General features: G+C 38.9%; 1 protein-coding gene across 3 annotated transcripts in view; it reads left to right on the plus strand.

Annotated features, from left to right (window-relative positions):
• Window positions 1-5,831: 5,831 nt before the first annotated feature.
• Window positions 5,832-22,862, plus strand: part of RALGAPA2 (Ral GTPase activating protein catalytic alpha subunit 2) — a 407,209-nt gene continuing 390,178 nt past the window's right edge. For 2 of the 3 annotated variants that reach the window (XM_027840277.1, XM_027840278.1), the window contains exon 1: window positions 5,833-6,081. In XM_027840277.1, coding sequence (XP_027696078.1) covers window positions 5,976-6,081 — 106 coding nt within the window. In that variant the 5' untranslated portion in view covers window positions 5,833-5,975. Of the gene's footprint in view, window positions 6,082-22,862 lie in introns of all 3 variants that reach the window. The other variant, XR_003567134.1, reaches the window with a different exon arrangement.

A 22,862-nucleotide genomic window follows, 5' to 3' on the forward strand; every position in this document is an offset into this window, starting at 1 on the left:
TTCCAGATCTTGGAATTATCTAAACTATTTTATGAAAAAGGAAGCCTGCCAATTAGTGATAGACTGTTTTCCAAGGGTGTAGAGAACTTTCTGAAGTGGCAGAAACCTCAAGACCTAGGTGATTCAGCACAGAAAACGGAATAAGGAAAGACTAGAGAGGTCTTACTGGGAATATGTTTCAAATTATATCCTTATCAGGGGAGTCTTCCTAAAGGACAGTGCAAGAAACTGCTGGATTCCCTCTTCTGGATGTGAAAGACAAAGCGTTATAGCTTTCAAACCTCAATTATTGGCATGTTGTCTTTAAGACAAAGTTTGTTAAAAGTCCATTTCAGAATTAAATGATACATGCTCCCTGAAGATCACATGGAAGATGGGAAACCAAAAAATGTGATGCCAAAGGGCTCAATCTCAGAATTTCTTCAGAGAAAAATGGGTGCCCTGATCAGAGGCAATGATATAGAGGGGTCCATAAGGCATAAGTATATATTCTGCAAGAACTTTAATGGTGTCTGCTGTGGTGGTAGACTTGACTAGCGCCCACCTCTTGCCACTCATATGAACCAATATTATGGTCTCTAGGGTCTCTGCCAGTGTATTTTCATCTGGCACATCCAGCAGAACATCATCAATATGGTATTAGATATTGATGTTGTAAGAAAGCAGAGCCACTTTCAGATCTCTGCTCATCAAACTATGGCAATATGAAGAATTTAAATAACTCTGAGGGAGAATAGTGAAGGTATACTGAATTCCTTTCCAGGGAGAAGTAAACAGCTCCTGACTAGTCTCATCCACAAGGGGAGGAAAAAAGCATTGGCAAATTTACTAACTCCATAACATTCACCCAGGACCTAGGCTACCTGGTCTAGCACACTGACAAGGTCAAAAGCATCCAGAGCTATTGGCAGACAACTACATGCAGCACATGATAATCTACTGTAAGTTGCCAGATATCTTTTGCCTTCTTCTCTGGATGCACAACTAAATACACCTTAGAAGGAACATAAAGAGGCAGGTTTCCATTTACTTTCTTTGCATCTCCTACCATTCTCACATGGTTTTCAGCCTCTTTCTTTATTTGGTGAAGGTGGATGGAAGGTCAGCAAAGAAGAATAGGAAATAGTAGTGGAGAAATACCTAGAAAATGGAATATCTACAGAGAAAAGGAATGGAGAGGACACAGCAAAGTAATTACTTTACAGAATTTCAGAGTTGGAAAGGACTTCCATGGATATTTAGTCCATACAATACAATAAAAAGAATCCTCACTCATATTCCTGACAAGTAGTCATCCATCTTTTTTCTCGAAGACCTCCAATGGGGGGAACTCAGTATTCTTGGACTGCCAAGATTTTCATGACATCAAACTTAAATTTGTCTCTTCACAGCTTTCACCTCTTGTTTCTGGTTCTGCTTTTTAGGGCCAGAGAGAATTTTTCCTCCATGTGACAACCCTTCAAATACTTGATAGAAAACAGTCATGTCTCCCATGAGTTTTCTCTGCTCCAAGTTAAACAACCTCAGTTTAATACATCGTTGTTTTATTTTCATGTCAAAGAGGAAGAGTACTTGTCACTTAGAATTATAGGAAGACATCTTACAGGCGATCTAGTCCAGCCCCTTTCATTTTATAAATGAGATAACAGAGACCCCGATTGATGAATGAATGCATGATTGAACAAATAAAAAAAAAGCATATATTAGGCACTGTGCTAGGTGCTGGAGATACAAATACAAAAGTGGAGATAGTTTTTGCCTTTAAGAAGCTTATATTCTAATAGGAGGAAACAACTGTATAAGAGAGTGGTAGCCAAGGAGGGATGTTTAGATCTGGAAAATTATAGCAAGGATGAGCGGATCCACAAAGATTACGGTCCTAGAACTGGAAATGGGGGTGGGGTATGTGTGTATGAGATATGGAGGGTCTGCATGAGGCATCTGGCAAAATCTCCGGGCAATAAAGTAAAGTATGTCTAGAGCTGGCATAGATGTACTGGGTCACATGAGGAAGTCACCAGTCAGGACAGCAGAATCCAAAATGATTTGCCCACAGTCAAAAAGGTAGCATCAGAGTGGAATTCTTGGTAAGAGAAAACTATAGAGACTGAAGTGGCTCACTTATGACCTTGTGTAGGTCACTAACTTCACTGGGCATATTTCTTCATCTGTAAAATGAGGGGAGGTGAGAGAAACCATAGATATCTTCTAATTTCACCCCTTAATTGTTATAGGTGAGGAAAATGAAGCCTAGAGGCTGACTGACTTGTCCAGGGTTACAGAGGTCATAAATAGGAGAATTGTGATTGGAACCCAGGTTTTCTGATGGGGGGAGAGTTATTATTTATCTTTTGTTTATATTTTGCCTCCATGTCTACATGTATAAAATTTTAACATGATAATATAAATAAACATCATAGGAACCTTAGGTATGACAGCTGACCCTCAGACCACTGGTCCTTCTTCCTGCCCAGCCCCATATCCATCATTTGGGAAAGTGACTCCTGTAGAAAATGGCTCTTTACCAACTGTCAAACACATGCCACATATTAAGCAGGCAAGCCAGCTGAAGCAGCAGGGCACCCCAAGGAAGAGACAGGAGGCCGTATGTGCCAGGCAAGTCAAACCACCACTACTACCACCTTGACCATCATCTCCCCTCAGACTTCCCAAGACTGTGAACCAAAAGCCTTAGCAATAGCAATGCTTCTGGCAGTGTCCTAAGCTATTATCCTGGGAAACAACCCCTGTGGAGAAGCAACCTGATAGCTACTCCTGCAGGTCCTATGGCCATACTCAAAAAAGGAAAGTTCTTGCCACTAAAGTCCTTGGCACTGTCAAATGGTTTAACATCAGGAATGGATATGAATTTATCAGTGGAAATGGCTTTAGGGTCATGACCATGGGACCTTTTCATTGGTCTTATAGCTGATACTTTCTATATATGTTGTCCTTGAGAGCAGGGACTGTTTTAGTGCTTAGCACTTGCTAAGTACTTAATAAACGCTTTATTTATTCATTCATAAATTAGCAGAAGATAGGATCTATTTCTAATTCCTTTGAATTCATAAATAGTTGTGGATGATGGTATAGGGCTTTCCCACAAATGGCAGAGGCTTAAATTCAGGTAAATTTGCATTATGCAGGGAATAGTGCCCTAGGCCTAGAATCAGGAAGATCTGAGTTCAAATCCAGCCTCAGATACCTACTAGCTGTGTGACCCTGGGCAAGTCACTTAACCTCTATTTACTTCAGTTTTCTGACCTGTAAAATGAGGATAATAATAGTACCTATCTTCCAGGGTTGTGAAAATCAAATGAAACAATAATTGTAAAGCACTTAGCACAGTGCCTGGCACACATAAGCATTATATAAATGTTAGCTATTTTTATAATTATCCAATTAGTGACTTCTTTCCAGTTCTGATTCTTCAAACCTAGGGATCTTGAATTCTTTTCCACTTGGGAGCAGTTTTTTATTTCATTCAGTTCTTATCATCATTGCTGCTGGAACTAGGGTGAGGATGAGGGTGGAGTGCTGACAGTGTAGATCACTGACTAACTAGGGCAGTGAAGGGGTGCAAATTAGTGGCTGGGCATGTTGAAAGTACAAGTCAATGTTGGGGAATAAGGCAGAGTAGTAGCTCTGATAGAAACTAGATAGGGCTCAGGGATAAAAAAAAAAGCCTTCTGGGGCCTCTCATTTTAGCTGCTTTTGTGCTTTTTTGTATCTCTAAAATTAGAGTATGTGGAGGTAAAGTAATCACAACTTTATATGTAGTGCTTTAAGTTTGACAAAGCTCTTTCCTCACAATAACCTTGTGAGGTAGGTAGCATAAGTATTATTGTCTCCATTTTATAGACGAGGAAATTGAACAGAGAGGTTATGTGCCTTGTTCATGGTCGTGCTTCTTAAGTATCTAAGCTCTCATTTGAACTCCGATTTCTTCCCTCCAAATTCAGTGTACTTTCCAGTATAGCAAACTAACTCTCAACCTCAAACTTTTCTGGTTTTTTAATACTTTTTGGCAGCATTATACTTGCATTCAAGAGAAAACTTGAAGTAATGGACTAAAAAGAGTTTTTCACATTATCTCTTGTTTTCAGGTATTGATTCTGTTTCCTCAGATTAGATAAAAATGAACACTTGCTATAACAATGTATGACTTTCCCCCCATACCTGAAATGCCTACAATTGCCAACAACTTTTGTGTCTAATATATGGTTCCAATATATTATTGGAGGAGATAGAAATTTCTTCTGGGGTTGATGAATCAGGAAATCCAATTCTAGTGAAATTTTTTTGTGTTTGAAAAAGACCCCATACTGCATCTCAAAATTCTACCCTCAGGGAAGGAGCTGATGACCTTAAAAAACTTAGTGCAATGTGAGTCAGATCTCCCAGGTTCTATTTCTGGTTCTGCTACTGGAATATTACATGACCTTGCATAAAAAAAAAGAAAAAAGTGTGCATTTTCTCCAAATAATAAAGATAATCTTCATTAATCCTCAGAGCAATCCTGGAAGCTTGGTGGTAAGCAACTTTAATTCCTCATTTTAAAATTGCAAAAGCTAAGAGGAATAGGTGATAGGGTCATAGGCCTAGTGATAAAAGAAAATCCACTGTCCCTATAATAAGGAAACTGAGTGAAGTGACTTCCTCAAGGTCACACAGGTAGTAAGCAAGCATCAGAGACAGGGTTTGAACCCGCTGACTTAGAGCACGTGATCTTCCCACTGTTATCAAGCTTCCTTCCATTGCTCCATTGCCCAACGACTCAGGGGTCGTCCGAAGTTAAAATGAGAATCTAATAATTCTAATTTACAGCCTAGTGCAATACCTGCACGGGCTGTCATACCCAGTCAGCTGACTGAGACAGTATCCTTCTGAGCTGGAGGACCCAAGAAAGCCGGTTTCAATTTGAAATGCCAAAAATTCTTCTGCATTGAGTAAATATGGGGAGCACAATTTTATATTAATAAAAAGGATTAAAATTGCCGGTGGCCCAAACATTTATTCCAAAACGGAGACTCAAATTACTCCTATAAAGACAACTTGTAGGCTTCTAGCACTGAGATGACATGATTGTGTCCTACTAACCCAGCAAACTGTGCGCGCCTGGAGAGGAAAGTCACTACAAGTCCCATAGTGCAGCGGGGCGAGGAGGAGTAACAAAGGTCTCCCTCATACCCGCTTCGGGAAGCTGGCCTTGGTTTGGAAGACAATCCCCAGGCCCGGTTCAATGAAGGACTACATTTCCCAGCAGGGGGTGCGGCACGTGCTAAGAAGATAGGCGAAGGGAGAAAGGGAGAAGGGAAGGGCGATGAGAACATCTCACACAGACCTCTTCCTCTGTCCCATGCCGAATGACACTTGGCACTTTGCACGCCGGGATTTGTAGTTCTAGAGCTGTTCGGAGGGAGGGTAGTCTTTGTCGCGCGCTTCTCAGCTTTTTTTTTTTTGGTTGGGGGTGGGAGGGGGAAGGAGGAAAGAGGCGCCTGGTCTGTAGGACTCTTGCGCTTGCGCGTTGGGACCTTGGTGGGGCGGGGGCGGGGGCGGGGGCGGGGCGGAGTCACGGCCAAGGAGATCCTGGACTGGCTGAGCGCATGAGTTTGTGGATTGGGCGGGGGCCCGCTGGTCGCCTTCTCACGTGGTGTAGGGCTGGTCAGTTCCGTGTTGACACCTCCTTCCTTCCCTCCTCCCCCTTTTCCCCATGCCGGGCCCCTCCCCTCCTTCCTGGAGCCCCAGAGGAGGCAGCCGCGGGCAGGCGGCGGCCGTGGTGGTTTTGGGGGCAGTGGATGAGTGGTCGTGGCGGGTAGGGGCGGGGGAAGCGCTCTCGTGGGTAAGAGTGTGTGTGTGTGAGCGAGTGTGTGTGTGTGCCCACCTCGGCGCGGCAGTGACCGTATGCAGTAACCCGGCGCGGCGGAGGCGGCTACCTTCCCCCCGAGGCTCGGTGCTCGGGCGCCCGCAGCGGGATGTTCTCCCGGAGGAGCCACGGGGATGTCAAGAAATCGACCCAGAAAGTGCTGGACCCGAAGAAGGACGTGCTGACCCGCCTGAAGCACCTCCGAGCGCTGCTAGGTGAGGGAAGGGGGGGTCGTCCCGGCGCGTTGCTAGGTGACTGGGGGCGGGGGAGACCAGGGGGGGCGCACTCGGCTGCACTGGGGAAGGGGCTTCGGGGCTCACCTGCCCAGCGCGGCGCGGGATCTTCCCAGAGGGCCACCTTGCCCACCCTTTGGCTGGGTAGAAAACTATCCGGAGTTTCCGGGTGCTGAAAGGAGCGTCTTAGAAGAGGCTCCCAGATGGTGGTGGGGCCCCATAAAGAGGAGTACGGGGCGCACTCCTCCCCCCAGATCCCCTCCACAGTTCTCTGGGAGAGACAAAGTGAATTGGGGCTTGGAGGGCGAAGAACTGAGCAGTGTTGTTTTATTTATGACAGTCGTTGGCTTAGCACAGTGCCTAGCGCTTAATAAATATTTATTGAATGTAATTGAATTGGACTGGCCACATCGGAAAGGTTCGGACATGTTAGAAAAGGTTCCTAAAGTGGGTCTGGGCTGTTGGGTCTCATAGGTAACCCCCAGGGCTAAGGACAGCCTTTGCCCTCAGATCGCTTCACTTTGAGAGTAGACACAGAAACAAGGGCACCAAGTGGTCACAACACACACTCCAACTTTTCAGTCCTAGCTGGCTGTGAAATGGTTGAGTTTGTATTTTGACACCTGCCCCGGAGTTGAGAGAGGATTCACCTTTCACACCTTTAGAAATAAAATGATCATGATTTTACTGCTTCTCAACTTTTAAGGGCTGGTGGTGGGTCATGAGTGGTCTTCCGATGGGTGGTACGGTAGTTGATAATGATGCCAACCCATCTGGGTGTGAAAGTGCTGGCAATACTTCCTGTCACTTTGAATAGTGCATGTATTCTTGCTGATGAATTGGGGTTTGGCTTCTGGCACAGATGCTTTGTTTTGGTTTCCATTTTCTTATCTTTCTAGACTGTTTCATTTAAAATGAAAACTTTTTTTTTTTATCGTTATGGATTGCTTTATCTTAGCCTAACTGTATGGCAACCAAAACCAAATTAAGGTGTATTTTTTCTAAGAAAAAGTTTGACAAAGTCTTAATGTGACCATTAACATCCAGACTTAAGCATTTGACTCATAAACTAATATGGTGGAGTAAAATTTTTGTTTTGTTTTAATGAATGAAGATTTTTATAAATCTAATTAGCATAAGAGTTGCTGGTCATTTTCACTTAAATTCCTTGTCAAATTTAGACTCTCTGACAGGAAAACAGCAGATTATACTGCACAAAACTATCCTGACTTCTATTTCATGAAGATCACACAATCTTGGTTTAAAATGAAAGATAGATAAATACTTGTTGACTGACTTGTTTATTGTTAGTGACTTTAGTAAGCTAGTTTATAATTTTGATGACAATGAACTCTGATTTTCTTTGTGCATTAAACTTTCCTGCTTCCCTCTTCGTGTTGCCTTGTGTAGTATTCTAGATTAATAGTAAATGATCAATACTACCAACTAGTGATATTTTTGTTAAAGTGCAAATTGAAAGCATTTGCTATGTGGTGAATGTTTTGTCTTAACTTTTGTTCTACATGAGCCCACAGAATTGACTATATTTTGTAAAGTCTGGTCCAGTTTAACCTAGTTCAGTTTAGTTTTTTAGGCAAAAGTGTATTCCTGCCACTTTCAAAAAGATATTTTTCAATCTACCCTGTGTTGATTGTTTCAATGTAAGCTTTATGTGTCATTTTAAGGCACCTCATCACATACCTGATCTATGAGGCTTGCATGTTGCCACAAACATCTTTAGTTTTGTAAAATTCAGAAGGTAGTTATCAGTTTTCTCATTAATTGTATGCATGTATTTTTGTATGATGTGACAGTCATGATTAAATACATTTGTTTTTTGAAATATGGCAAAGATTTTGTGTTGTGCTACATGGAATCAGATTGTGGTCCAATGTTTCTGGAAATTTGTAGTCCTTTAATGTATATATATAGAGAGAGAAAGAGAGATAGAAAATTTAATTATTTATTTACAGCCATATCATATACCTTGCTTCGGTGCTACTTTTAGAACCTGAACATTTAAAAAAAAATAAAGCTTAAATTGAAAGATGTAAATTAAGCCGTGGTTCTGGGAGCTGTTTAGAGATAATAGTAATTACTATTTTAAAATTGCATTTGTATAGTACTTTTTATATACTATCTTCTTAATATTTTCCTCTTTATACAAAAATGGTGCTGTCAATACTCCATTAGTAAGATAGGAAATAAGTTTTGTGGCCCTTTTTGGTAGCTGGTGATCTATTCTTTATGAACAGTATGTATTTCAAGACAAATGGCTAAGATTAGTAATATGATCTGTGACATGAAGTTGAGTATTTCTCTGTGGCCTGGTAACTAGCTCCATTATACTGTTAATAAGTGAGCTTACATACACACATATATATTTACATACACATGTATGTATATATGTAGCAGGTTGGACAGATACTCAATCTCATTTTGTAGATGGGAAAACTGAGGTACAGTGGCTACACTAATTAATGAACACATTAAGAGCTTTAGGTGTATTGCCTTTCCAGGTCAGGTGTCCAGACTACTGTTTAAATTTTGTCATGGGGGATATCAACCACCTATATAAAACCTTATAGATATCAAATGAAAACTCTGATGTCTCATTATAACTGGATTCTCAAAGGCTGTGCTGGTAGGGCATAAATTGTGGAAGGTCCTACCAAGTGGAAAAGTTAGGATGAAGGAAGAAGGGGAAGCATTTCAGAAAAAGATAAAAGCCTTAATGTAGTTATGGAAGTGATGATGAACATGGTGTAATCATGTGTGAGTGAGGAAACTAACTTGAGAAGAGTGAAAGGTGCAAATTGAATATAAATGAGAAATAAGACTGATTATATAAAGTAGTACCTGTAGAGGGCTGACATGGTAGGAAATAGGTTCTGTAGCAGAGGAGTGACCTTATTAATTAACATGCGTTTATTAAACAACCTAACACGTCAGGTGCAGTGGATACAAAGACATCAATGAAATAGTCCTTGGTCTTGAGGAGTTTACAATCTTGCCAGGGAGACAGCAAAATAGATACAATATAGGGATGAGAGAGAGACTAAAAAGATTAATCTAGCAATAGCTTTTAGGGAGGATTGGAAGGATGAAGGGAATTAAATCAGAGAGGTCAGTGGCATTAATTTGGCTCACAGTCTGGTTTAGGTGGTAGCAATCAGAATAGAGATGAAAAGGTAAATGAGTCACTTTTGAAGGAAAAAAATGGGTGACTTGGTGTTTGCTTATGTAGGACAACGAAGATGAAAGAGTTGAATGTATCTTTCAAGTTTTAGACTTTGATGATGAGGTGTTGTTATTGACAGAGAAGTTGAGTTGGGGAAGGTGATGAATTTAGTTATAGAAAGATCAATAAAATTCTTGGAGTGGAGTCAAGATAGTGGAGTGAAGCCAGCATTTTGCTGAGTTCTCCCAACACACCCTCTCCACAACAATTTAAAATAATGCACTAGATGGAATTCTGAATGGGAAAGCCAAGAGAAAGTCATAGTGAGTCATTTTTCCAGTCTGTTGTAGCTTAGGAAGACAGAAAGAGAGGCTGGCCAGTAGTGCCATGCAGCAGAAGTGGCATTAATGGTGACAGCAGCACCGGCTGTGGGGGGAGTAGCTCAGTGCCCACAAGCAGTAAGGGGACTGAACACTGGGTCAGAAAGATCTTAGGGGACATCTGTAGTAGCTCTGGGAGAAGGAACAGATGCCATCTGGCAGCTCTGTTGCCCATTTCCCAGGTCCTAGTCATAGTTTAAGGGCAGAAAGAAATGGAGTGGTTGCAAAGGCTCAGGGGCCAGAGCTCCCAGATCTCTCCACTTTGGAAGCGCTGAAAACTTATAGGCCTCCAGACTGAGCTGTGAAAGCAGCAGAAGGACATAAAAGGCAGAAGCTCAGGCCCAGAATGACAAAATCCAAAATCAAGAATGGGAAAATGAGCAAACAAGACAAAAATAGCATGTAGACTAGATGAGCTAAAAGATACTTTAGAGTCTGCCTAGGTCACTTCTCTGATTTTATAGAGGAAGAATCTCAAGTACACAGAGGTGAAGTGACTTGTCTGTCCTAAGATACCAGCTGTTGTAGTTAGTGACAGATCTGGAGCTAGAACTCATGCTTTTTCCACCACATCATATTATCTAAATTCCACAGACAGGGCAGAGAAGCCAGTGTGGGTAAAGCAGCAGAGCACCTCGAGGAGGTAGCATGTGCCAGAGCCCTGAGCCCGAGAGCCTTGTATATAGCAGTGTCTTCCAAACCACCAGACCTGCTTCCAGCTCAGTTTCTGAAGCCAATCATTGAAGGGAGAAATTATGATGAAAAGGGGACCCACCTTCCTCATTACCACATCAACTTCTGACCAGCTACTGCTAACTAATTGCAGATAAGCCCAAGAACCCCTCCCCTACATTGGTCCTGCTTCTAGTTCAGCCCTCACCTTCATCATCTGGGGAGGCACTTCTTGTGAGAAGTGAGCCATTCTCATGTAGGGCAGACAGGCCAGCTGAGCTTCAGCACCCTTATGGAGAGATGGTAGGCAGCATGTGCCAGGCAAGTCAAACCAACACCTTGACTACGCTGTCCCTTCATTCTGTTGGAGACAGCCACAATTATGAATTGAAAAACTTTGGGAATAGTAATGCTTTCCACACAGTGTCCTCAGCCATCATCCTGGAAAATAACCCCTATGGAGATGCAGCCTGGGACCTATTCCTGCACATGCTACAGTCATGAAGACCCAGAAAATAAAAGTTCTGGTCACCAGTCTTTGGCACTATCAGATGGTTCAATATCAGAAAATGAGAAGATTATATCAGTGTAAGTGACATTAAAGAGGAGGAATTATCTCCCCTGCTTTGTTAGCACTCCAAGGACTGTCAGACTTTTCTATTGGACTACGTGCAGTTGAAATCTTCCATATGTGTTGTCTCCCCCACTGGAATGTGAGCTCCTGAAGAGCTAGGGCTATCTTACTTTTCTATTTCTATCCTCAGTGCTTTGTACATAGTAAGCATTTAATAAGTGTTTCATTCATTCACGTGGAAATGTTTTCACTTGTCAGTTGATGACGTGGATTGGAGCTCAGGTGGGAGAACAAAAGGCCCAGTAAACAAGGTTTTTTACTTTTTCCCTTCCAAAGTTTCAAATGACTATTATAGTCCTAAAAAATATTCAGAATATTCATTTGTTGAAAATAGTAAAAGTTGAATTATGGATAAAATCTCAAAATTTATATTGGTACCCCAAATTTTCCTAATAGATTTGCTATTTGTACAAATTGTTTTGTTGTTCTAGCTTGCTTTTCAGCATTGTTTTGAAGAGGTTTTGGAATATCAAGCTTAATCTGACAATACTAGAGGAAAGGTTCTTCTAAGTTTGTGTATTGCTGGCTTACTACAGTTGACTTGGCAAGCAGAGCAGATGGCATGATGTCCACATGAACTTTAATGTCACATGGTAGTTCTGTAAACCAAAACAAAACTGATAGGTATAATTCAAGCCTGTCAGCCTTATTTATTGTCCTTTTCAAATGACCTTGTTTCAGGCAAAATTATGTTACCATCATATTTTCTTTTTTAACTTTTTTGAAAAATTAAAATTATTTATAACCAGATGAGTATAAAATAAACTTTCTTTGCTTGTATATAGTACAAATATAATTGGCAATCTATTGCTAGGATGGAAACACCTAATTTAATGTGGGAAGAGTAGAAGTGATATGAAAGATTAGGCTTGTTTATTTTACTGTAAGTATTTAGAGAAAATTGTCTTCAAGTCTTCTAGTGGAAATAAAATAGTTTGGACATAAATTTAAATATTATAACATTTGTAGGTCAACTGGCTGCAATAGGAGCTGAAGAAATTAATTTTAGAAATAGAAATGACCTTGAACTTGAAAAAAATTTTTTTTTTAAAGAAGGATTAAAAGTTTTTAGTACTACACAGTTCAGAATATTTGCATTCCTGAAGCATATCATCTTTCCTTGGAGATTTTCCTTCTTTCTAGGTGTATTGGAAAAGTACTGATATGAAATTGAATATCTTGATATGAACTAGATACATTTTGTTCCTTCTCCTGTACTAATTTTGTTTAGGTGAGTGTTGTGTACTTGAAGGGTTTTTATTTTTTTCCCCCTTTTGACATTATAATGATAATGATAAATGTTATATTTGTATAGATGTTCACATTACACAGAATTATAGAATTTCAGAGCTGAAAGGGGACCTCAGAGGTTACCTAGTTCAACTCATGCCTGGACAAAAATAATTTCTATAACCTACCCAACAAGTTGACTTTCCTCCATGGCCTGAAGACCTCCACTGAGGGTGAACCCACTACACAGCTCTAATTTTTGGGAAGTTCTTTCTTACCTCATTCCTAAATTTGCCTCTTTGCAACTTCTACCCATTTCTCCTAATTCTATGCTCTGCTGCCAAGTAGAACGAATCTATTCTTTTTTTCCATGTGATAGTCCTTCAGTTATTTGAAAACAGAACCTCTCTGCCTCACCCTCCTTTCCCTCCATTTCTCCCAGGGGGTTAAAAAAAAATAGAAAGGTGTTTTCTTTTTCAGGCTAAACATGTCTAGTTCTTTCAACTGATTCTTATACAATATGATTTTGAGGCCTTTCATCATTCTGGTTGCTATACTTTTTGGACTTTATCTGGGTGATGAATGTCCTTCCTAAAATGTATTTTCTAGAACTGGATACAATATTTCAGCTCTGGCTTGACCAGAGTAGAGTGATACCATCCCTTCCCCATTTCTGAGCCTATGCCTATCACTGCCAAGGTCATAATTAGCTCTCTTGCCTGCCATTTCATACTCGGTCACTTCATATGAAGGTTGTAGCCCCCTAAAAGTCCTGTATCTTTTTTAGATGAATAGATATCTAGCTATCCTTCACACATTTTGTATGAAGTTAATATTTTGAACCCATGTTTAAGACTTTACTAATCTGTGTCCTGTTCAACAATAATTAAGTTCCAACTAAGCAAAGCATTGTGGGAATAGAAATACAGTTGTGATGGTCTCCTTCAAGGAGATTTTATACTATTAGATTCAGCCCAGTGTTATAGCTTGTTCAGGTCTTTTTTCATCCTCACTCATTCATTCAGTATGTTAGCAATCCCTTACAGCTTCAGGTCACCTGAAAATTTGATATGCATGCCATCTATGCTTTGTTTCAAGTCATTGGTAAAAATGTTTAATAGCAGAGATCCTTTGGGCGTTCCACTACAGATCTCCTTCCAAGATGATATCAGATATTAACAGCTACTCTTTGCATCTGTCCATTCAACTAATTCCGAATCGATCTGTATTGTTGTTTAACCTATAGTTTTTGTATTTTCCACAAGAATTGCCTAAGAGATTTTTTCAAATACTTGGCTAAAATCTAGGCAAACTATGGCATTCTTGTGATGAACAACTCTTGGTAGAATAGCTTTCTAACTGGGTTCCCTGCCTCAAATCTCATCCCGCTCTAGTCCAACCTATATTCAGCTGCTAACATGATTTTTTTTCTAAAGTATAGGTATGACCAGGTCAATCTCCTGCTCAATAAGCTGTAGTGGCTCTCTATTACCTCTAAGATCAATTATAAAAGCTCTTTATGACCCAGCCTTTTCTTAGCTTCCAGTCTTATACTTTATTTCCCTTCAAGCATTCTCTGGTCCAGCTATGTTGTCCTAATTTGTTGTTGCTGTTGTTCAGTCATTTAGTTGTGTCCAACTTTTCATGACCCCATGGAATGTACCATGTCAATACTGGCCATGGGATTTTCTTGGCAAAGATACTGGAGTGGTTTGCCATTTCCTTCTCCAGTTTTATGCAGGCAGGGGTTAAGTGACTTGCCTAAGATCACACACCTCATAAGTATTTGGGGCCATATTTGAACTCTGGTCTTTCTGACTCCAAGCCCAGTGCTCTATCAACTGGTCCACCCACCTGCCTCTTCTGGCATAATTGCATTTCCTCAAACATGACATTCCATTTCCCAACTCCATTCCTTTTCACTGGTGTCCTCAATATTTGAAATGCTCTTCCTTTCTATTTTATCCTTTTAACTTCTTTGGCTTCCTTTAAAACTCCTTCTCCTATCATAATACCTTCTATTTACTCTATATGTATGCAGTTATTTATATGTTGTCATCCTCATTAGAATGTGACCTCTTTGAGTATAGGGACAGTGTTTTTGCTTTTTCTTTGTATCCTCTATATTTAGCACAATATATGTGGAATATATAGTAAGTGCTTAATAAATGCTTGTTGACTGACAAAGAAAAGAATAAGGTTAGTCCGGCACAATCTGTTCTTGTTCGAGATATGTCTCTGTGATTGTTACTTCCTTTTTAAGATATTCCCTAAGCATTCCTTTAATAATGCCCTCTATGATTTTGCCAGAAACTAAAGAGAAGCTCATTAGTTTATAGTTTGCAAACTTTTCTGTCTTGTGGCATAGTTGCCCTTGACTGCTCCTTTGATACTTTTCCTTTTTATTCCATAGTCTTTCAGAGATCATGTAGCTCATTATCATGTTAGCTCATCATTCACATTTGCCAGTTCTTCAGTATAGTTAAATTCACCTAATGTTTAAGTGTTTACTCTGTACCAAGATCTGTGCTTAGGCATTGGGGATGCTCTTGGATGTTGTTTATCTGAGTGACTTGAACTCATCTAGGATAGCTGTGCTTTTTTACTGTCTCGTTTATATTGGGCATCAACTCCACTTTTAAGTATGCTTTTACATACATACTTTCAAAGTATTTTTTACATACATCAGTATGTATGTATGTATATCGGTACATCATTACTCTAGGCCTTCTATAACATGAATGATCAGATATGATCATTTTCCTGGAACCTTCAATCTAAAAATGTTATATTTAATTTTTAAAATAAAAAAATTTTAATCAATAAAAATTCTCCCCAGGGGCCCCCTTGAAGAAAGTTATCTTTTACATTTTGGTGGGGCCAGAGGAGAAGGGTCACCGTATTTTATATTTACTAGCAAACCTGAATGTTTTAGAAAAATGGAGAATCTAGAAAACCTAACACAGGAGGACCTGTTCAGTCTCAAAGGCCTGGCTAACATGCTACTTTTCTCTGAAACCTTCCATGTTCTTTCTGGTTGGAAGCTGCTTCTCCTGAATTTCCATAGTAATTTGTCTTTTTTTAAATCTTTTTATCTTTAAATTTTTTTTTCATTTTAAACTTAAATACAAAATGAGAAAAGAAAAAAAAAAGAACATTGCCATGTACACAGCAGAACATAAGAGAGGATTCAATATAAAATAATAAATTTCCATTCCAAGAAAACCTACTAACAAATGCTACATATTGTTTTCAAAGCTACTAAGCTTTTCTTGGCTTCCTTGTAGGTTTTCTTTTATTCTTTGCTGTGCACTTTTGACTTCATTTTTTTCTCTTCCCTCCTCACTCCTCACCCTAAAGAAGGCTACATTTATACATACATACATACATACATATATATATATAGATATCTATAAACATACACATCTATACTCATACATATATATGTAAGACCATACTATGCATATTTTCACTTGTCATTTCTTTCTCTGAAGGTGGATAGCAGCTTCCTTCATAGGTCCAAGTCTTTCTATGTTTTTCTAAATCCGCTAGCTCCTCATTTCCTCTACCACAGCAATATTCCAGCCCAATCATATCCTATCTGAGAGATTGTCTGTGAAAGTTTCCCCCCAGTATTCTGCATTCTTCTATTCTTGGCTACATTGGTTTTATTTATACCAGAAACTTTTAATTTAAAATAATAGAAATTATCTACTTTATACTTCAACAGTGCTCTTACCTTATAATAATTTAAGGTCTGATACTGTTGAATCTGCTTCCTTTACGTCTCTTTTTCCACTGGTTTCTTTGAAATTCCTGACATTTTGTTCTTCCAAATGAACTGTATTTTTTTTTCCAACTCAGTAAGATAATCTTTTAGTAATTTAATTGGAATGGCATTGAATAAATAAATTAGGTTAAACTGTCATTTTTTTTATTATATTGGCTTTACTTACCCATGAACAATAAATATTACTTCAGTTATTTAGATCTGACTTTATTTGTATAAAAAGTGTTTTATGTTTATGTTCGTATAGTTCTTGTGTCTGTTTTGGCAGGTATACTTTCAGGTATTTTATACTGGCTAGTTATTTTAAATGGTCTAAAAGGATATTGAATAATATTGCTGACACATAGTGTAGTTTCCCTATTTTTCTTTTTTGATTGTCTGTTTTAGCTTTAACTTTGTCTGAGATCATGATTACTGCCCGTCCTTTTTTACGCAATAAATTCTACTCCTGCCCTTTATTTTATCTTTGTGTGTATCTCTCATTTTTATAGTGTTTCTGAAAGCACCGCATTGTTGAATTCAAATTTTTAATCTTCTGTCTCTGTTTTATGGGTAAATTCATCCCATTCACATTCTAAGCTACAATTACTTATTGTGTATTTTCTTCCTTCCTTCCTATTTTTCCTCACCTTCCTTCTTACCCTATTTACCCTATCTCCTCACTCCTCTGCTTTACTTCTACTCACTACCTTGCCATCTTATTCCTTAACCTACCCACCCCTCAAAGAGTCCCTCCTTTATTGTCTTCCCCCATCTCCTTCCCCTTTTATTTCTTTCTGAATTTAGAAGACTTTCATACACTTCTATGTATCTATATATCTATGTTTATTGTTCCCCCTTTAACCCATTCCTGATGAGAGTAAGGTTCTAGCACTACCTGCCCTCCCTCCTGCTAGCTTCTTCTGTATCAGTTTTTCCTCCTATGCCTCATTTGTATGAGATAATTACTCCTTTTTCTCTCTCCCTACACAGTTTTATTTTTTTAGAATCACCCCATTATACACAGCTCAACCCAAGCCTTTTTTTCAAACTACCCAAATAATGATCACAGTCATAACGGTACTGATAACATTTTCACATATAAGAAAACAGTTTGACCTTATTAAGTCCCTTATGACTTGTCTTCAATGTTTACCTTATATTTCTCCTGGATCTTATATGTTGAATTTCCCTTAAGTTCTGCTTGTTTTTGTCACAAATACCTAAAAGTCTTTCAGTTCATTAAATATCCATTTTTTTTATATTCAGGATTATACTTAACTTTGCTGGGTAAATTACCCTTGGTTGTAACCCCAGCTCTTTTGCTCTATGAAATATGGTATTTCAAGACCTATAGTCCTTTAATATAGTACCTGCTAGGTCTTGTGTAATCCTTATTGTAGTTCCATGATATTTAAATTGCTTTTTTCTTGTTGCTTGCAATTTTTTCTCCTTACCCTGGGAGCTTTGAAATTTGGCTATGATATCCCTTTAAGTTTTCTTCCTAGGATCTCTTTCAGGTGGTGATCAGTAGATTTTTTTTTTTCATTTCGGTTTTTCCTTCTTGCTCTAGAACTTCAGGGCGATTTTCCTTTATAATTTCGTATAATATTATATCAAGATTCTTTTTTTAATGATAATATTCAGGTAGTCTGACTATTCTTATATTATTTCTCTTTGATCTGTTCTCCAGATCAATTGTTTTTCTGATGAGATATTTTACATTCTCCTCTTTTTTTATTCTTTTGATTTTGTTTTATTGTTTCTTGGTGTCTTAAAACATCATTAGCTTCCGTTTGGCCAATTTTAGTTTTTAATGAATTATTTTCTTCCTTAGGTTTTTGATTCTCTATTTCAAGTTGGTTGGCTTTCTTTTCATAATTTTCTTGATTTTTTTTGGATTGCTCTTATTTTTTTCCTAATTTTTCCTCGATCTCTCTTATTTGATTTTTAAAATCCTTCTTAAGTTCTTCCACCTCTTTTTATGACGTTTCTCATTGAAAAAGGAGTGGCTTTTTAAGCTCCATTATCTTCCTCTGAATATGAACCTAGATCATCTCTATCCCCATAGTAGCTATCTGTGGTTGGGTTCTTTCTCTTTTGCTTACTTGTTTTTATTTTTATTTTGTTTTATTTTGTTCTTAGCATTTATTAGTATAATCAAGTTTTAGTCTTGAAGTATATGGCATATTGCATCAAGCCTCAGGTCCTTCTTACTGTTATTTTCTGAGATCTTTCTAGGGGCCCAACCTTGGGCTTTCCCCTCCACTCCTAAGCTATGGCTAGGACCCCAGTGATGCTGTATTGTAATTGATCTTGCTCCCTGCCATCCTTCAGGTGGCCGTCTTCTCTTCCCTTAAACTGAAACCAGGGACTCTGCTCTCCTGCAAGTGCCCACAGTCAGGAGCATCTCCACTCCTTTGCTACTGCACTCATAAGGTGTGTGCTAGCTCCTTCTCCTCACAGCCATAGACCCGGACAAGTCTGGTTAGCACCGCAGGGCTTGGTGTCCCTCGACAGTGGAAGGTCTTTCAATCTTATTCTACTCAGCAGTCAGTCCCCTACACTGTCTGTGAGATGAGTTTTTAAGGCTGTGACTGTCTTCCTACCCCACTGCCCCCAGGGCTTGTTGTTTGTTGATCCCGCAGAGTCGGTCTGGAGGTGTTTTCACTTGACTTTGGCCTAACCTCTGCCCCTGGAGATTGGGTCTTTCCTGGGGTCTTCTTAAATTGTCTTTGGAGGACTACTGCTTTATCCTGACTTTTGTTTATTTTTCCTGCTGTACGTTTCCTCTGAGGCTATGTTTTGTTGTTTTTTTTGTTTTGTTTTTTTTTGGGGGGGGGAGGAAAATTTGGAGAGTCAAAAATTTTCTGACCTTGGAGCTCAGGCCTTGGAGTCAGCAGGACCTGAGTTCAAATCCAGCCTCAGGTACTTGACACTTATTAGCTATGTGACCCTGGGCAAGTCACTTAACCCCGTTGCCTCACCAAAAAAAAAAAAAAACAACAACAAAAAAAACCGCAAACAAAAACCCCCCCCCAAAACCCCATTAACTGCAGTTATTTGTGTGGATATCTTAGTAACTTTATTATACTGTAAGAGCCTTGCTGTTAGCAATTATTATTCATCTTTGCTTCTTTGTTTGCATCTAGTACAGTGCCTAGCACATAGCACACACTCAAAGGTGGGGAAAAAAAAACCTTTTTGTAGGACTTTTTCTATGTATAGACAAAGTATGTGGTTACCTTTATCATATCATTTGAAGGGGTTATTGAAAGACTCAGTTCCCTCAAGTATCTCTTTTTAGTCTACACTTCACGTGATTAGAGTCACTAATGGGTTTCATTTCTCACCTGGCTGCACCGCTGTTGGGATTTCTCTGACCTTCTACCATGCCCCAGGAAACTCATTATTGGGAAAACCTTATCATCCTGCAAGATCTCATCAGCCTTGGTACTATACCTTATCATTACCTGCTTGTTGTTCACTTGTTGTTGTGTCCAACTCTTTGTGACCTTGGTGAAGATACTGGAGTGGTTTTCCATTTCCTCCTCCAGTGGAGTAAAACAAACACAGGTAAAGTGACTTGTTTAGGGTTACATAACTAGTGAGTGTCTGAGGCCGGATTTGAACTCAGGTCTTCACACCCAGTGCTCTATCCATTGAGTTGTCTAGCTGCCTTGCTTACTTGTGCTAGTTTTTTCCTTTTAGGAAAATGTATTGATTAATATTAGTCAATTATAAGATTGATATTTTGGACTCTGAGGCAGTGAGGTAGAGAACATTTAAATTTTAGTTGTGGGGGGGAGTACAAAATAGTGTGATATCAAAAAGCCCTAGGTATGTGGGAAAGGTGAGGTGTGTTGAGGGTAGTGTGAGTGCCAGGTAGGCGAGTACAGGTCTGGGGTGACCAGGCAACTGTGGGAGAAGAGGGCAATAGAGAATGGAATTTCCTATGATTGGCCCTGTCTTCTTTCTTCCTGGGCTTTTGTGTGATTTGAATTGAGCAGATGAGAGGAGTGTAGTAGAGTAGAAAAGTCATTAGAGTTAGTTTATTTTTTCATATATGTTTATTTTCCCCACCTTTTATTAAAAACAACAACAAAATCCAGTGCCTAGGATAGTACCTCACATGTGCTCTGTAAATGCTGAGTAGAGAGAGATAATAATACCTAGACCAGGAGTGAGGAACTTGTGGCCTCGAGGCCATATGTGGCCCTCTAGCTCCTCAAGTGTGGCCCTTTGAATCCAAACTTCACAGAACAAATCCCATTAATAAAAAGAATTGTTCTGTAAAACTTGGACTCTATCAAAAAGCCACACCTGAGGACCTAGAAGGTCACATGTGGCCTCAAGGGCCACAGGTTCCCCACCCTTGACTTTGACTTATATGATACCAAAGAGGGGAAGGACTTTATGTCCTGTAGCCAGTAATGTATATAAGGGAACTGAGGCTTAGACAGATTGTAAGAACCAGGGCTTGAATTCAAGTTTTCTCATTCCCTATTTTGTGCTCATTGCATTATGTTATGCTGTAGTATTTCACTAGGAGACCTTAGAGAGCTGTGATCTTTTAGAAAGAACATACCATCTAGTTACAGCATGATTTGAATCTTAGCTCTACTATTTTCTATGTGACCTTGGTCAAGTCACTTAACCTCCCTGTGCCTCAGTTTCTTATCTGTAAAATGGTGATGACATCAGCACGATCTCCCTTGCTTCCAACATGCATGAGTTAGTGCCTGGGACAACTGCCTGAGACTGAATTTGCAGAGAAGATGCTAACCTTCATTGGTAGAACTCATCAGGGAGTTCTCTACACCAGTGAAATCATATGTGTAGTTAGCTGCTACCCATATCCCTGTCTTAGGGTGTTGTGAGCAAAGGACTTTGTAAACCATGCATGGTGTTTTGTAAATATCCAGTTGTTATTATATACCTCAGGGTAAAAATGAGAGACCAAGGACTATTCCCCTTGAAAGCTGCTTTTCCACCAAAGTTGAGTATATTACTATGTAGAATTTAGAATTAGGAAGGCCTGTGTTATATCAAAATTATTTTGTTGTATTTCAGAGGAGAGGCAGGATTGTGTCATTAAAAGGACACTATGCTGAGAGTTCAGGACAGTTAGCTGTTATTATTTTGGCTGACGTGAGGTTTTGTAACATTCTACCTTTCTAGAATTTATCAGATAAACTCACTTATCTGGATCATAAATGAGAACCAGATCATTAACAAATGAGAATTGTAAGCCGTTAAAATAGATGCTACAAAGTCCATGTGAAGCCTAAACAATTACGAGTTTAAGGTTTCCTTAAAGTCAATTTCATTTTACTCAGAATCTCAAAGGATTATCTAGTTTCCAAATCTGTAAGGAAGACAGTGTTACTATGGTTTAGGTTCTCACCTAAAATGGTTATAATTTTTTTTAATGGTCTAGTGATTACATGAGGATAAACTTTTATTGATGTGAAAAATTTTGCTACATGGAATTACTAATTTTTCAAGTGTTCTGGCAGTATTTTTTGTTTTTGTTGTCTGGACTTGTGACTCTCTACACAGATGAATACCAGCATTTCCTCCATAGCTTAGTATTACAGTGGTGTTAAGGAGAGGTTCAGAGATTTGTTTCATGATTGCACAGTTATTAAGTTGTAAGAGGCAGGACTTAAATCCACTTTTCCTGACTCCCCAGACCAGTTCCCTGTCCACTGAAACTTTCTGTTTCTTAATGTAAATCTAGGGTAGTAGAAAGAGAAATGGATTCACATTCAGAAGGCCTGAGTTTAGTTCTTGGCTTTCACAATAGCTGTGTGATCTGAGGCAAGTCACTTTAACTCTGTGAACCTTGTTTTCTTTATTTGTGAAATGGGGATCATGATACTGGCACGATTTCATAGGAATTTTGTGGAAGAAAATCCTCTGTAAACCTTAAAGTGCTACATAAATATGAGTTATAGTTTAAATCTTAGCCTGATTAATTTCTTTTTGTAGAGTTGCACGTATATTTCTACTTTCCTGTGTTTCATTTATTTATAAATTGTGAGCCTTGGACAACTTTGTAGTTGTTTAAGCAGAATTACTAGTGATGCTGAAGTTGTTTTGAAGTCATGGTGTGTTTAAGACACTAAACAAAATAAATTGTCCAGAGTGCAAAAATTTTTTTTAATGTTCTTAGATTTTTGGATGGATTTATAATTTTATCAGTGTGGATACTTTTTATAGTGGATTTAAATTCAACTCAATTCAACAAACATTTATTAAGCACCTATTATAGTCAAAGCACTGTGCTAAGTACTGGTAATGCCGGGAGAGGAAGACAACAGCCTTTCCCTTTATAGAGCTTGTAGTTTCAATTGGGGATTTGGAAACGGGTTACACAAATAAGTATCATGATAGAAAGTAGAATGTGAAAAGAGCAAAGAAGAGGGCCAATGTATTTTAAATTTATGGAGGATGAGATTAACTTCAGTGGGTACATTTTAGAAGACTTTATGGAGAAGGTACTACCTGTGTAGGTCTTATAAGCAAGTAATGGATTTCAGTTAGTGGAGATGGGGGACTACTGTGGTAGTGCAGTTCATGCCAGACGTGAGGAGACAGTAGGAGCAAAAGCACAGAGGTGGAAGGAGGCCAGTAGCTGAAGCAACTTTTATCATAAGATGTAATATGGATATTTATATAGATCAGATATTTCTTATTGTGAATTTAAACTTCTAAACCACTGTGTCTTATACAACTTTTATTTGTAAAGAAACCTACAAGTATTTTATTTTTATTATAGTGTTCTGTCAGATGCTCATCTCATAATGTATGTACTTGATATTGTGGAGAAACTACTCTTATATCTCCAGTTAAAACCAGTTACATGCCATTTAATCCCTTAAAAAGTTAACT

This window comes from Vombatus ursinus, unplaced genomic scaffold, assembly GCF_900497805.2.
Source record: "Vombatus ursinus unplaced genomic scaffold, bare-nosed wombat genome assembly UNPS02014841.1, whole genome shotgun sequence".
In the NCBI taxonomy this organism is placed as follows: Eukaryota; Metazoa; Chordata; class Mammalia; order Diprotodontia; family Vombatidae; genus Vombatus; species Vombatus ursinus.